Raw genomic sequence first — 16822 nt, forward strand, 5'->3', positions numbered from 1 at the left:
GTAAGGATAGAGGAGAGAGTTCATGGTCTGAAGTTGTTGAACTCAATGTTAAGTCTGAAAGGCTGTAATGTGCCTAATCGGAAGATGAGGTGCTGTTCCTCCAGTTTGCGTTGGGCTTCACTGGAACATTGCAGCAGGCTAAGGACGGACATGTGAGCATGAGAGCAGGATGGGGTGTTGAAATGGCAAGCAACAGGAAGGTCTTAGTATTGCTTGCACACAGGCCGAAGGTGTTCCACAAAGCAGTCACCCAGTCTGCGTTTGGTCTCTCCAATGTAGAGGAGACTGCATTGGGAGCAGCGAATGCAGAAAACCAAAATGAAGGAAGTGCAAGTGAAATGCTGCTTCACCTGAAAGGAGTGTTTGGGCCCTTGGACGGTGAGGAGGGAGGAGGTAATGGGGCAGGTGTTGCACCTTCTGCGATTGCATGGGAACGTGCCTTGGGAGGGGGACGAGGTGATGGAGGAGTGGACCAGGGTGTCCCAGAGGGAATGGTCCCTATGGAATGCCGACAGGCGGGGGTGTGGGAAGATGTATTTGGTGGTGGCATCATGCTGGAGTTGGTGGAAGTGGCGAAGGATGATCCTTTGAATGCGGAGGCTGGTGGGGTGAAAAGTGAGGACAATGGGGACCCTATCATGGTTCTGAGAGCGAGAGAAAGGTGTGAGGGCAGAGGCGCGGGAGATGGGTCGGACACGGTTGAGGGCCCCGTTAACCACAGTGGGTGGGAAACCTCGGTTAAGGAAGAAGGAAGACATGTCAGAAGCACCGTTTTGGAAAGTGGCATCATTAGAACTGATGCAACAGAGGCGAAGGAACTGAGAGAATGGGATGGAGTCCTTACAGGAAGCAGGGTCTGAGGAGCTGTATTTGAGGTAGCTGTGGGAGTTGGTGGGCTTGTAGTGAATATCCTCACCCCTTTTTTATCACCTTTTTTCAATATTCATCTTCATTTTTTTATTTTTATTTTTCATCCACTTATTTTTATTTATTTTCATTTTTATTCATTTTCATCTTTATTCATTGTTTTATCCCCACCTTTTATCCCATTTTCAATCTTTTTTCCCACCATACCACCCCCACAAGGGTCTCTTGTTCATGCTGTTCTTTCCAGAGTACTTACCCTTGTCCTGCGATTATCACATACTGCTTTCTGAGCTTAATGTCACCATTAGCACCTCCTTTAGCCAGTAACACTATCATTAACACCCCTTTGTCCTTTTGTCCATGATATCTCTGGCAATCTCTCCTTTGCCTCCATCTTTCACTTACCTTCTATATCCAGCTTCACCCGCTCCACTCCCCTTAAACAGTATAAACTTAATCACATTTTACTTCTCTTTAGCTCTGAAGAAGAGTTATACGGACTTGAATCGTTAACTCTGTTTTTTTTTCTCTCCACAGATGCTGTTAGACCTGAGTTTTTCCAGCATTTTCTGCTTTTGTTTCAGATTTCCAGCATCTGCAGTATTTTGCTTTTAGAATTATTTTCATATTGTGATAACCTATTTAATTTAAAGCCATGCTTATGACTCAAATTTTCCTTCACTAAATTAGTCAATTTTTCTGATGTACCTCTGTTAAAACCCTCCAGAAAAGGGAGCTAAAATGTACTAACCTAGAATGATTCTGTGGGAACAGGAATAAAACATCTGATGAAAGATTAACTGGACAAATATGTAGTGGCTTCATGGCAGGAAGGCATACAGGAGTATACATTTGGTGAATGGGAGGCCCAAGGTAGAGAGTTAGGACTGGATGGGACGTGGGGTCTTTAAGTACTCAGCAGGGCAGGGGTCTAGGATATTCAGAAGAGTCTGGAAAACAAGAAAATTAGGGAGGTGGCTCAGGACAGTGATAACTGGAAGAGGAGAACACTGATGGTTTGGTGGACCATTAGGAAAATTAAAGAATGCTCAGTTACACAAAAGAAGCAAATCCAGAAGTATAATATAGTTCTGGGCCTAGCTGCCTTGATGTCAAGGGCAGCTACATTATCTATGCCTTATCAACATTCAGCTCCTCGCTGAAAGTCCAAGTAGTTAAAGCCATGAAAAGTTTGAGGTCTTATAACCAGAGGCGAGTAGAAGAGTGTATCTATATAAAACATTGGTTAGGCCACGGTTAGGGGACTGTGTTCATTTTTGGATGTTCCTTTATGGGAAGAACATTAAAGCCAAAGAAAGTGTATAGCTCACATTCAACAGCTTTGTGTCAGGGATGAAAAATTACAGTTATGAGATATGTCTTGAGAAATTGTGACTACTTACCCTGGAGCAAAGACGGTTAAAAAGAAAGTTCATAAAAGCTTTTAATAGCATGACTATGGACGATTTCCTCTGATTGGGCTGTTAGTGACTGGGTCTAAAATGATCATAAAACGAGAAGAAAACTTCTGTTCATTACAAACAAACGTTTATTAGAAGATGGAATGTATTGCCACTGGGGGTGATTGAGACAGAGATAATTATATTTTTAAAGAGAAAAAATTGGCATATTTTAAGTGGAGGATGAGATACTATAGGGAAAAAGCAAGACAGTGGGGTTGGTTTTGTCTTGCCCCAACAAGTGTTGGCACAGACACAGTTAGAATAATGATCTTCTTCCTGTAAAATTCCAGGATTCCACACTTAACATTGTGATTGCATTCCTGAAAAGTGTATCTTTAAGCGAAACAACATTAAACAAATCAGGTTTTCCCAATTCTGAGTTCTTTTGGGAACTAGAGGAAAAAAAAAATCAGGAAAAAAGTTGAAATACTGTACATTCCTAAATTCATAGATTCACAAATATACTAACTTTTATATTTATAAATTTATTCCATTTTAAAAGAAATATAAATGTAAATAAACATAAATGAGATTAGACCCACAAGCCGCCTGGTTTGTGTGTGATTGGGCTCCATCTAGCGGCAGAAGATGGTGTCGGTGCTGAGCAGCTGAAGGAGTTCTCGGTGGTGGCAGTGGACTGCAATTGGGGAGTGGAGGGACACCAGACACTTAAACTCAGAGCTGGGGTAGGGGATCAGAGCAAGGGGAGAGGAGCAGCTGGAGCAGTTCCTGGTGGTGCACAGGACCCAACAGTATCGGGGAAAATTGGAGAGAGCAATAGTAATGCCCGTTGGCTGCACCTGGGCCGAAGGACCAGCGAAAACTGTGGAAATTGAGGTTGCCATTTGCAGGCACATTGTGAACATGTGGGATATGCAGGCCACTGAATAGGAGCATTCTGGCAAATGACATTATAGCGAACTTCACAACATTAAAAGGATATATGTTTCCCACTTTATCAGTGACGTTATGACAAAATAACATTGACTTTAAGTGAGGAATTACTGTACTTCTATAAGGTTTAGGCCAATCCTGATTTTTTTTTTGCTCTACAATCACAAGGTGGCTTGAAATGCATTATTCACGCATGCAGCCTATGTTTTTTTTATAATGTTTGGAAGAAACATAGCCACTGTCAGAAATCATCCACATGGACATGAGTCAAGACATTAATCCACGTAAGCTTCATTCAAACTCAATATATCCTGCTGGGTAGCACAAAATATTACTAGTATCAAAATTAAATTCTGTTGAATGCTTTGCTGAAAAACAACTTTAAAAATGGTGTTCAGATATTTCTTTATGGTGACCTACAATATCAAGTCAACATAGTAGAATTATTTTGTCAACCTTAGAAATACAGGTGAGTAAATAACAACTTCTAAGTGTGTTCTGTTGTAAACTGTTGGCTGCTGATCCAAATGGTCCCCATATTTATCTTTGATGTTGCTTCAGAAAATAAGCAGATTCGGCATTCAGCCTTTAACACAAGATTTGAAAATTTTCAGAATGGCTTCAATTTTTAAACATGAAAAGCTAGTATAAACACTTATTTTGTGAAACTAAAAATCACCCTTGCCATATTTTCCCACTCCTTCCTAAACAGGTTGGCTCTTTGCTGCAGAATAGTTACACAGGCACCAGGCACCCTCCAGCACCTCATCAGGTGACCAGTTTTCACGGCCACTATTGCTATTTTACCATCATATCTGGGTTTGATCTAGTTCTCTTACACTATTCTGCACACATGTGCTTCCAGCACAGGTTACTGCATAGCTCCTAAGAGTGGCAACCCTGGTAAATTTTATCCTAATTGACAGGACGGAGGCCAATCATGGATCTCACCATAAGATCATCTACATTAGCTAATTAATGAATAAATTTGCTGACCAATCGGGAGATGATTTGTGCAGAAGTTTAGAAAAAGAAGTACTTACAAAGGCAGCTCACAGTTTGCCACTCCATGCACTGTCCATACGGGAAAGAAATTACATATGTATTGGAATCCACACAACGCTTAGCACTGCTGCACCACATGCATTCCACATTCTGGCTTGTGCAATTCGAACAAGTTGTTCTGAGAGAGCAAGGAGCCTTGCATGGTCTAGCACTTTGATTTGGACTGACTGCAAAAGAAAATGATGTCTCTGATTTAAAATTATTAAACACTAATTATAGCACTTTTCAGTTAAAATATCAATAGCATGCGCATTAATACAGTCTGATCCCTTATCACAAAGGCTTTTTGTAGTTACATAAATGGTTTGAACTTTTTTATGTAATTAATTTATACATGACCATTTGCACAAACTTAGTGGAAAATTCTAGCACACTGGACCGTAAACATATTTTACAAGTAGGGACTTGCAGAAGAGCTGTTGGGAGTCTATTGAGTAACAACTTGTATTTTAATCAATGCCTGGTAACCTGTTAACCTGACATTAAATTCAACGATTTGGCAATATAATTGAACAGTTTGAATTGCCATTTTACTACTGAACAGTAGTAAAACTATATGCCTATTTGTAATGGCAAAACAATGTACTCACTGCAGAGGAGTCAGAATGCAGCAGGGCTTCTGCAAATAAAAATGTATTGCCTGCAGATCCAGCAACAAGAATGTGAGACTTTATTCAATATAGTTCAAAATTGTCAAAGTTTTTAGATAGGAGTACCATGGATCTGTTGAACATCTACCCAGCTATGTGGAAAATTGCCCAAGTATGTCCTGTACACAAAAAGCAGGACAAATCCAACCCAGCCAATTACCGCCCCATCAGTCTACTCTCCATCATCAGTAAAATAATGGAAAAGGTCATCAACAGTGCTGTCAAGCGGCCCTTACTTAGCAATAACCCGCTCACTGAAGCCCAGTTTGGGTTCTGCCAGGGCCACAGCTCCTGACCTCATTACAGCCTTGGTTCAAACATAAGACAAAAGAGCTGAACTCCCGAGGTGAGGTGAGAGTGACTACCCTTGACATCAAGGCCGCATTTGACCAAGTGTGGCATCAAGGAGCCCTAGCAAAACTGGAGTCAATGGGAATCAGGGGAAAACTCTCCAGTGCTAGTCATACCTAGCACAAAGCAAGATGGTTGTGGTTGTTGGGGGTCAGTCATCTCAGCTCCAGGACATCGCTGCAGGAGTTCCTCAGGGTAGTGTCCTTGGCCCAACCATCTTCAGCTGCTTCATCAATGACCTTCCTCCCACCATAAGGTCAGAAGTGGGGATGTTCACTGATGATTGCACAATGTTCAGCACCATTCGCAACTCCTCAGATACTGAAGCAGTCCAAGTCCAAATGTAGCAAGACCTGGATAATATCCAGGCTTGGGCTGACAAGTGGCAAGAAACATTCGTGCCACACAAGTGTCAGGCAATGATCATTTCCAATAAGAGAGAATCCAACCATCAGCCCTTGATGTTCAATGGCATTACCATCACTGAATACCCCACTATCAACATCCTGGGGGTTACCATTGACCAGAAACTGAACTGGACTAGCCACATCAATACTGCGGCTACAAGAGCAGGTCAAAGGCTAGGAACCATGCGACGAGTAACTCACCTCCTAACTCCCCATAGCCTGCCCACTATATACAAGGCACAAGTCAGGAGTGTGATGGAATACTCCCAACTTGCCTGGATGAGTGCAACTCCCACAACACTCAAGAAGCTTGACACCATCCAGGACAAAGCAGCCCACTTGATTGGCACCACATCCACAAACATTTACTTCCTCCACCACCGTCGCAAGGTGGCAGCAGTGTGTACTATCTACAAGATACACTGCAGGAATTCATCAAGGCTCCTGAGACAGCATCTTCCAAACCCACGACCATTACCATCTAGAAGAACTAGGGCAGCAGATAGATGGGAACACCACCATCTGCAAGTTCCCCTCCAAGTCAGTCACCATCCTGACTTGGAAATATATCACCGTTCCTTCACTGTCGCTGGGTCAAAATCCTGGAACTCCCTTCCTAACAGCACTGTGGGTGTACCTACACCACATGAACTGCAGCGGTTCAAGAAGGCAGCTCACCACCACCTTCTCATGGGCAAGTAGGGATAGGCAACAAATGCTGGCCCAGCCAGCGAAGCCCACATCCCATGAATGAATTTTTAAAAAACATTAAAACTTAAAAATGCTTTCCTATGCCTCTGTGATGAATCTGCTATTTGGAAAATTGGAAGGACATTGAATTTTGGACACTCCTTCTTGAGCTGTTTTTAAGGTCTACAAGTTCATTTCTGGGCTGTGAACAAGCTTTTTTCCCCCAAGGCACCACAGGTCAACAGCTAGGTGAATGGTGGGACACTTGATGAGAGAAGAGTTACTTTGTTTATCTGAGTTAAAAAAAAATTGCTGTTGCCAGGCTAAAGGCTCTTGTTGATTGTTGAAAACACCTGGCCTGAGGGAAGTGTTCTCTGAACATTTTATTTTGTCAGAGTCAGTGAGTGTGTGCCTTGAGAGCAGGCTGCGAGGGAAGACTCTCTGAGAGAGTTAACCCTCAGTCAGAAAATTCTCATCAGAATAACTCATCTGTATTTCGAAAGTCTGCAAAGCTGTGACAAGTGAGAGTTACCAAGGACAGTGTTTCACCAAAGATCAATCTGAAAGGACTTCCAGATCTACTGTAACCAGAATTCTGTCCATTCAACAGAAACAAGACCTTTCGAAATTTATCCTTTTAAAAACATTACCTTACTCCAACCTCTACTGAGACCTTGTTTGTCTTCTCTTGTTGTGTATGTGTGTGTGTGTGAGTGTGTTGGATTTTTTTGTAAAAAGGGGAAAATCGTTACACTACCAGGTTATAAACTTTAGGTTAACCAGTTTTGCAGCTTGTTTTAAAAAAGTTTACATTATAATAAATCATTTATTTTGTGTTTATTGAAAGAAGCCTGGTTAAAGTCTTTTTATATGGGGTATAGCAGTAGTAAAGGTAAACAATTGGCCATTTTGGCCAGTGAATTAAACATTTACATCCATTGTTACGACCTGTGGAGAAGTGGGGTTAGAATTAACTGTGCACTCTCCCGTACTGGTTGTAACACTCAATGTCCAAATTTAAACCAGTTTGACAGAGCAGTAAACCTTTTGTTAATGGGTGTTCCCACAACACATAGACTGCAGTGGTTCAAGAAGGTGGCTCACCACCACCTTGTCAAGGGCAATTAGGGATGGGTGCAGTGATGCCCTCATCCCATGAACAAATATTTTAAAAATGGATGCATGTGTTCTGGTGATGTAACTAAAAGTCTCTACAAGATAGAAATTTTCAAGAAAATTAGGACAATTTGAGTGTATGTCTGCACTGAGGAGGTACAGTGAAATCTATAAAGTAAGTACACCCAAGAGACTTCCATCAGGGGGTCTCCTCTTTTCAGAATGGTTATTGCATGTACGGTAAACTAGGCGAACCAAATTTCTGAGGCTGCATCTCCTGCAGTGCTCATCATTTTTAGCCCTCACCGAGGATTGTGCATAATTTTGGAACCTTCTCATCAGGGTGCAATTTTAATTCATTTTCTGTTTGTTGGGTTTCCCAGTTTATTGCCAACCTTTTCCCACAGTGGGAGGGAGAAAGATCATGAGCATGAAATCTGCTAACTTGGCAGCCTGCGCAGGGCAAGCTGGTTACTGTAGGACTGGGAGATCCCACCCAAAATGGTGAGGGGGGAAATTAATGCCCCCTGACCTCTGTCCAGGAACTTTTCCTTCTGTGCATTGCAGCTGCTAATGTTTAAACTGTTGGAGTGGATAGTTAGCTCAACAGCAACTGATGTACAAATGGAGTGAAATGCTGTGTTGCCTGGTACTGTTCCCAACTTATGTCAAATGAGGTTTTCTTTATCCAGCAACCAGAGCCATGCAACAATTCAATCCCAAAAATAGAGCTGTATCGCTGCCACAACGGATGCTGGGCAAAGAGCTCCCTATTCTACAAAAGACATTTCTTTCACCCATCGCAGCTTTGTTCTGACCTGTGACCCCCCCATGTTTCAAGTTGTAAATGGGCTTGGGGCATTGAAGGTTGTCTATAATTTGTAATTGCGAGCGTCCATGGTTTTAGGCGCAGCTTTTATCTGTTACAAAGCAAGATATTTGCAGCTGTCAATAAGTGTCAGTTTTTGATAGTCTCCCTCTGTACAGCTTTCTTCTAAAGAAGCCATTAAACTGAGGTCCAGTTTCCCAGTTCGGGAGGGATGCAAAAATCTATCACACATTCAAAGAATAGGGGAGTTATGTTCTGGGCAACATTTATTACTCAACCACTAAAAGCAGATTAGCTGGTCATTCCTCTCACTGGTGTTTGTGGCTTCTTGCTGTGCACATATTGACTGTTGCGTTTGTCTACAAAACAACAGTGACTACACTTCAAATATAATTAATTGGCTGTGAAGTATTCTAGGATGCTCTAAGAATATGAAAGATGCTAAATAAATGTACGTCATTCTCTGATGTAGATTATCCTTGCTGCTCATGGTTAGAATGCTGATTTTTGCTCTTTTTTATATACAAAATATTAAAGAACTATTACATTATCCTGCTAAGATGGAATCATCTCCTTTAAAGCCACAAAATAAAACCATTGGGTAAAAACAGGCTAAAGAGTTTTTGGTTTTTTTTTTGCACAGGAAACTCAATATTAGTTCATTATATTCAGTCTGCAGCTTGGAAGTACCTAACATTTTAAGACTGTGAACGCAGCAAGCTGTTGCAGACAATTTCTTTCAAGCATGGTTTGAAAAACGTCTTTAAAATCCAGAAGGCGTGATTGGTAAAGTTATAAGTCACAGGCATCATAATTACTATGTTTGAATATTTAGTGGGTCAGTTTCTCTGCATACATTTCAATTACTGCATTTCTGTTTCTGAAGATATTTGCCAAATAGTCAATCAGTTGCTAGAAATTTGTTTAGAATAAATTTAATTTTGCATTACCGAATACATGGCACAGGAAATGCATTGCCTGAAGTTTGACAAACAGGTACTGCGTATGTATGTTCCATTTTTATTACATCAGTAGATATATAATTATACAGTTCAATATTTTGGAGAACTAAAAGATTCGCATTTATACAGCATCTTTCAAAACCTCAGGAGCAAAGCATTTTACAGCTAATGAAACACTTTTGAAAGAGTAGTTGTCATAGTAATGTAGGCAACTTTAATGCTATATTTACTTCACACATATTCATGCGATTTGATATGCTACTTGTCTCACTTGTCTCTGCAGATCATTGAAAGTCTATGTAAAGAATTTTTTTCATCATGGAATACATATTAGGGGCAGTACACCAGCATAAATATTCCTACCTTTTCCTTATTCAAAAAAGTCAGTATCCTTATTATCACATTCTTGGTGCTTCAGAATTATACTTCACTGTTTTTCCAGAGACTGAAACACTGAAGTTACTCAAAATGCCATTCGATGCCACTGGGAGAGTTAATGGGCTTGAATGCATAACTACATTTTCTCATTCTGGACTGTTGTTGCATTTAAAAAGATTCCTCTATCCAAGGTCCTTAGATTAATAGTTTATGGATTTGATTGTTACATTATTAGTGCAGAAATAAAGAAAAATACTTCCAGATACGGCAGTCAACTTATCGATCAGAGCACACACAATGTACACTGCTGCAAAAAGTAATCATTATTCAATATCAATGGACAATTTGACCAGAACACCAAAAAAAATCCTGTGTTTCAGATATCATTTTTAATGCCGACCTTAATTAAATTTAATGATGCATTTTTTTTCCCTATTTTTCTTCTTTATTATTTTCAAATTCTTCCTAAATACAATGTAGCATTATTACTAAACTGGAACATACTTAGGGATGGAATGGTACATTTCTCAAGTGAAAAAAACAGAAAAAATATTTGAAAATGTTGCAAGGTGCTTTAATTCAAGTGTAAGTCTGCCCTCTAGAGTACAAAATAAAAATTTAAATGTCAGTCCAACACACTGTTTGAAATCACATGTTCTCAGGCATATTACAATTTGTCATGATTTTGGTTCATTTGAGCACTTTGTGAAGAAGCTTCAAAACAGGCTGCGAGTGGAAATTTGTCACATCATCCAGTTAAGTTTGGATACCGCAAGGGCCACTCAGCTTCCGACCTCATTGCAGCCTTAGTCCAAACATGGACAAAGGAGCTGAACTCAAGAGGTGAGGTGAAGGTGACTGCCCTTACATGAAGGTTGCATTTGTCCGAGTGAGGCATCAAGGAGCCCCAGCAAAATTGAAATCAATAGTAATCAGGGGAAAATTCTCCACTGGTTAGAGTCATACCTAGCACAAAGGAAGATGTTTGTGGCTGTTGGAGGTCAATCATCTCAGTTGCAGGATATCACTGCAGGAGTTCCTCAGGGTAGTGTCCTAGGGCCAACCATCTTCAGCTGTTTCATTAATGACCTTCCCTTCATAATAAGGTCAAAAGTGAGGATGTTTGCGGATGAGTGCACAATGTTCAGAACCGTTTGTGACACCACAGAACCATAGAAAAGTTACAGCGCAGAAAGAGGCCATTCAATCCATCGTGTCTCCACTTGCCAAAGAAGAAAAAATTTAAAATACTAGCTGCCCATTCTAATCCCACTTTCCAGCACCTGGTCCATAACCTTGCAGGTTACAGCACTTTAGGTGCAGATCCAGGTATCTTTTAAATGAGTTCAGGGTTTCTGCCTCCACCACCAAACCAGGCAGTGAATTCCAAATACCCACCACCCTCTGGGTGAATAAGTTCTTCCCCATGTCCCCTTTAATCCTTCTACCAATCACCTTAAATCTGTGCCCTCTGGTAAGTGACTTCTCTGCTAGGGGAAACAGGGCATCCCTGTCTACTCTATCTCAGCCCCTCAATCTTGTACACCCCAATCAGGTCAATCCTCAGCCTCCTCAGTTCCAAGGAAAACAACCATAGTCTATCCAATCTTTCCTCATAGCTGCAATTTTCAAACCCTGGCAACATTCTTGCAAACTTCCTCTGTACTCTCAATTATGTCCTTCCTGTAATGTGGCAACCAGAACTGTGCATAAAATTTCAGCTGTGGCCTAACCAGCATTTTATACAGTCCCATCATTACATCCCTGCTTTTGTATCCTATACCTCGGTCAATAAAGGATAGCATTCCATATACTTCATCACTTTTCCTACCACCTTCAGGGATCTGTGGACATGCACACAAGGTGTCTCACTTCCTCTACGTTTCCCAATATCCTCCCATTTATTATGTATGCACTAGCTTTATTTGCCCTCCCCAAATGCATTACCTCTCACTTCTCTGGATTGAATTCCATTTGCCACTTTTCCACCCACTCAACCAAACCGTTGATACCATTCTGGAGATAACCGCTATCCTTTTCGTCATCAACTACACGGTTAATTTTTGTGTCATCTGCAAATTTCCCAATCATGCCACCCACATTTAAGTCCAAATTATAAATATATATACAGCAAACAGCAAGGGACCCAACACCGAACCCTGTAGAACGCCACTGGAAGCTGTTTTCCATTCGCAAAAAATTCCATCAACCATTACCCTTTGTTTCCTGTCACTGAGCCAATTTTGGATCCAATTTGCCACATTCTCCTGGGCCAGGATTTCCTGGTTAGCGAGCGGGGGGTGGGGCCCGCTCGCCGACGCACAAAATGACACAGGATGATGTCAGGCGGAACTCCCGACGTCACCCCACTCTATTTAAATTTTCAGGTAAGCGGAGGCTCAGCAGAATTAGCTGTGCATCCGCCGACCTATCAAAGGCCAATTGAGGCCATTGACAGAGTCATTTAAGTAATTAATGGATCTGCCCGTCCAACCTTAAGGTTGGTGGGCAGGCCAGGAGCCCTGGCGGGCTTCAGGAAAAGCATGAAACCTCATCCACGAGCGGATGAGGTTTCATGTAGGTTTTTAAAAATGTAATTAAACTGTATTTAAAAGTGATGGATATGTCCCAACTCACATGAGAGGACATGTCAGGGAAATTTTTTTTTTCTATTTTTCACATTTTTTACTGTAGAGCCGATCTCCCTGAGGGAGCACTTAGCCTCAGGGAGATGAGTGCGGTCTTTCATGTGCATGCGCAAATGAGTGCACTCTCAGCTCAGGAAATCCCCCGTCACCCGCATAGGGAGCGCATAGAGCTTCTGTGCGGACGTCACGCTGGGGGGGGCCTTAATTGGCCCGCTCACATAAAATGGCGGCATGCCCCCAACCGGGGGCGCTGATCGGAGGCGCGCCCGCTCTTAAACTTCCCCCCACCGACAGGGGGAAAATTCTGCCCCTGTATCCCATGGGCTTTTACTTTTCTGACCAGCCTGCCATGTGGGACCTTGTCAAATACCTTACTAAAATCCATGCTGGCAAAATCCACTGCACTACTCTCATCAATCCTCCTTGTTACTTCCTCAAAAAATTCGATTAAATTAGTAAGACACAACCTTACCCTAACAAAACCATGCTGACTATCCCTGATTAATCCATTACTTTCTAAGTGACAGTTTATCTTGTCTCTTAGAATTGATTCTAATAATTTGCCCACTACCAAAGTCAGACTGATGGGCCTACAGCTATTTGGCATATCCCTCACACCCTTTTTAAATAATGGTACAACGTTTGCAATCTCCAATCCTCTGGTACCTCGCCTGTATCTAGTGAGGATTGGAAAATGATCCTCAGAGCATCTGCTATTTCCTCCCTGGCTTCCTTCAATAGCCTGGGATATAATCCATCCAGCCCTCAGATACTGAAGCAGTCCGTGTTCATATGCAGCAAGACCTGGACAACATGGGCTGATAAGTAACATTCACACCGTGCAAGTGCCAGGCAATGACCTTCTCCAACAAGAGAGAATCCAACCATCTCCTCCTGACATTCAATGGCATTACCATCGCTGAATTCCTCCATTATTAACATCCTGCAGGTTACCATTGGCCAGAAACTGAACTGGACCAGCCACATAAATACTGGAGCAACAAGAGCAGGTCAGAGGCTAGGAATTCTGCAGAGAGTAACTCATCTCCTGACTCGCTAAAGCCTACAAGGCACAAGTGTGATGAAATATGCTCCACCTGCCTGGATGAGTGCAGCACCGAAACAGTCAAGAAGCTTGATATCATGCAGGACAAAGCTGCCCACTTGATTGGCACCCCATCCATCACTTTAAATTCATTCCCTCCAACACTGATATATAGTGGCAGAAGTGTGTACCATCTACAAGATTCACTACATCAACTCACCAAGGTTCCTTCAATAACACCTTCCAAACCTGCAACCTTTACCACTTAGAAGGGCAAGAACATCAGATGCATGGGAATGCCACCACCTGCAAGTTCGCCTTCAAGTCACACACCATCCTGACTTGGAACTATATGGCCGTTTCCTCACGGTCGTGGGGTCAAAACTTGGGACTCTCTTCCAAACAGCACTGTGGGTATTCCTACAACATGTGGACTGCAGCAGTTCAAGGAGGCACCTCACCACCATCTTCTCAAGGGCAATTAGGTTTGGCAATAAATACTGGCAAAGCCAGCGATGTCCAGATCCCGTGAAATTTTTTTTTTAAAAAAGTCCTAAGTTTTAATTCATGATTTTTTGATGCAAGAAAATATGAAACTATTACATAGTAAAAGCAACCATGGAATCTTCAAAACTAACCTGAACCCAAATTTAGCAGAATCATCTCAATGGCACAAAATTCTACATGAAAGTACACAAATAACATAGTTTTATCCCAAGTACTTCACAAAAGCAGGACACCGGAGGCCATACGAAATTAAGAACTGATTGGGAGCAGTTTGGGGGGATGGTAGTACTCAAAGGAAGCTCAAAGAGGTATGTTTAGAGAAGGCTTTTGGAAGAGTGATAAAGTAAGCAATGCAGAGAGGGGCTTGCGGAGAATGTCCCAGAGTGGATACTGGAAAAGCTGAGCTCTGTAGCTGAAAGTTGTGTGAAGAGAAACAAGATTCACAAAGGGGCCAGAATCAGGAGAATGGGGCCTTATACAGGAACACAGTGACAAAGAATGACATTGTAGGGATAAGGAGAAATGATGCATTTGATAGGTTTGTAAATGGAGTCAAGGATTTTGAAATTGATACATAGGTAGAGAAGTAGCTAGTGATAATTAGACAGTGCAAATAGGGTGCAAGTATAATTTTAGACAAGTTACACTTTTTGTTATTCTTTCACAGGATGTGGGTGTCAATGCCATGCCAACATTTATTGCCCTTGAGAAGGTGATGGTAAGCCACCTTCTTAAACTGCTGCAGGTACACCCACAGAGCTGTTAGGAACAGAGCTCCAGGATTTTGACCCAGCAACAGTGTGGGAATGGCGATACAGTTCCAAATCAGGATGGTGCATGGCGTGGAGGGGAACTTGCAGGTGTGTTCCCATGCATCTGCTGCCCTTGTCCTTCTAAGTAGTAACGGTCATGGTTTGAAAGGTGGTGTCGAAGGAGCCTTGCTGAGTTGCTGCAGTACATCTTGTAGATGGTATGTCTTGCCACTGTGTGTCAGTGGTGGAGGGGGTGAATGTTTAAAGTGGTGGATGGGTGCCAATCAAGCTGGCTGCTTTGCCATAGATGATGTCAAGCTTATTGAGTGTTGTTGGAGCTGCGCTCATCCAGGCAAGTGGAGAGTATTCCATCATATGTCTAACTAAAGTCAGGAGGTGAGTTACTCTCCACAGAATTCCCAGCCTCTGACCTGCTCTTGTAGCCACAGTATTTATAAGGCTGGTCCAGTTCAGTTTCTGGTCAATCGTAACCCTGAGGATGCCAAAAACAGTAAGCAGCAAGTAATAGACAGGGCTAAGTGATCTCACAACTAATAGATCAGATCTAAGCTCTGTAGACCTGCCACATCCAATCATGAACAATGGTGGACAATTAAACAACTAACTAAAGGAGAAGGCTCCACAAATGTCCTCATCCTCAATGATGGAGGATCCCCATGCATCAATGCAAAAGACCAAGGTTGAAGCATTTGCAGCAATCTCCATCCAGAAGTTCCAAGCGGATGACCTGTCTTGGTGGGGTATTCAATGATGGTAATGTCATTGAATGTCATGGGGAAGTGGTTAGATTCTCTCTTGTTGGAGATGGTCATTGTCTGGCAGTTGTGTGGCGTGAATGATAATTGCCACTTATCAGCCCAAGCCTGAATGTTGTCCAGGTCTTGCTGCATTTGGACTTGGAGTGCTTTAGTATCTGAGGAATCACGAATGGTGCTGAACATTGTGCAATCATCAGCGAATGTCCCCACTTCTGACCTTATGATGGAAGAAAGGTCATTGCAAAGCAGCTGGAGATGGTTGGGACTAGGACACTACCCTGAGGAACTCCTGCAGTGCTGCTCTGAAACCGAGATGGTTAACCTCCAAAAACCACAACCATCTTCCTCTGAGCTCGGTTTGACTCCAACCAGTGGAGAGTTTTTCCCTCAGTCCCACTGACTCCAGTTTTGCTAGGGCTCCTTAATGCCATGGGCAGTCACTCTCACCTCACAACTTGAGTTCAGCTTTTTTGTCCATGTTTGGACCAAGGCTGTACTGAGGTCAGGAGCTGAGCTGCTGGAACCCAACTGAGCCTCAGTGAGCAGGTTATTGCTGACTAAGTGCCACTTCATAGCGCATAGCATAGCGACGACACCTTCCAGCACTTTGCTGATGATCAAGGGTAGAATGACGGGCTGGTAACAACAATGCTGGATTTGTCCTTTTTGTGGACAGGACATAACTGGGAAATTTTCCACATTGACGGGTAGGTACCAGTGCTGTGGTTGTACTGGAACAGCTTGGGTAGGCAAAGGGCTAGTTCTGGAGCACATCTTTAGTACTATTACCAGAATGTTGCAGGTGTCAGCTGTGGCTCAGTTCGGTGTCAGCTGTGGCTCAGTTCATAGCACCCTCGCCTTTGAATCAGAGGGTTGTGGGTTCATGTCCCACTCCCGGAAACCAAGAACGGTGATTGTACTCGAAAAAAAAAGAGTTGCAATCTGTGACTGTTGATAACTCGAAAGAGTATCCAGTGCTTTCAGCCGTTCTTGATATCACGTGTAGTGAATCAAATTGGCTGGAAACTGGCATCTGTGAGGAGACCAAAACGGATCATTCGCTCGGCACTTCTGGATGGAGATTGCTGCAAATGCTTCAACCTTGGTCTTTTGCACTGATGTGTGGGGCTCCCCATCATTGAGGATGAGGACATATGTGGAGCCTCCTCCTCTAGTTAGTTGTTTAATTGTCCATCATTGTTCACGATTAGATGTGGCAGGTTTGTAGAGCTTAGATCTGATCTGTTAGTTGTGAGATCACTTAGCTCTGTCTATCACTTGCTGCTTACTCTTTTTGGCATGCAAGCAGTCCTGTGTTGTAGCTTCACCAGGTTGACAACTTACTTTTTAGGTATGACTGGTGCTGCTCCTGGCATGCCCTCCTACACTCTTCATTGAACCAGGGTTGATCACCCGGCT

General features: G+C 42.5%; 1 protein-coding gene across 9 annotated transcripts in view; it reads right to left on the bottom strand.

Annotated features, from left to right (window-relative positions):
* Window positions 1–16822, bottom strand: part of atrnl1b (attractin-like 1b) — a 1047255-nt gene that overhangs the window by 765549 nt on the left and 264884 nt on the right. For all 9 annotated transcript variants that reach the window (XR_013579731.1, XM_078564667.1, XM_078564670.1 and 6 more), the window contains exon 17: window positions 4268–4456. Coding sequence is in view for 8 of the 9 variants with exons in the window: in XM_078564667.1 (XP_078420793.1) it covers window positions 4268–4456 (189 nt within the window). In the remaining variant the exon portion in view is untranslated. The remainder of the gene's footprint in view (window positions 1–4267; window positions 4457–16822) is intronic.

Source organism: Cetorhinus maximus, chromosome 20, assembly GCF_964194155.1.
Source record: "Cetorhinus maximus chromosome 20, sCetMax3.hap1.1, whole genome shotgun sequence".
Taxonomy (NCBI): domain Eukaryota; kingdom Metazoa; phylum Chordata; class Chondrichthyes; order Lamniformes; family Cetorhinidae; genus Cetorhinus; species Cetorhinus maximus.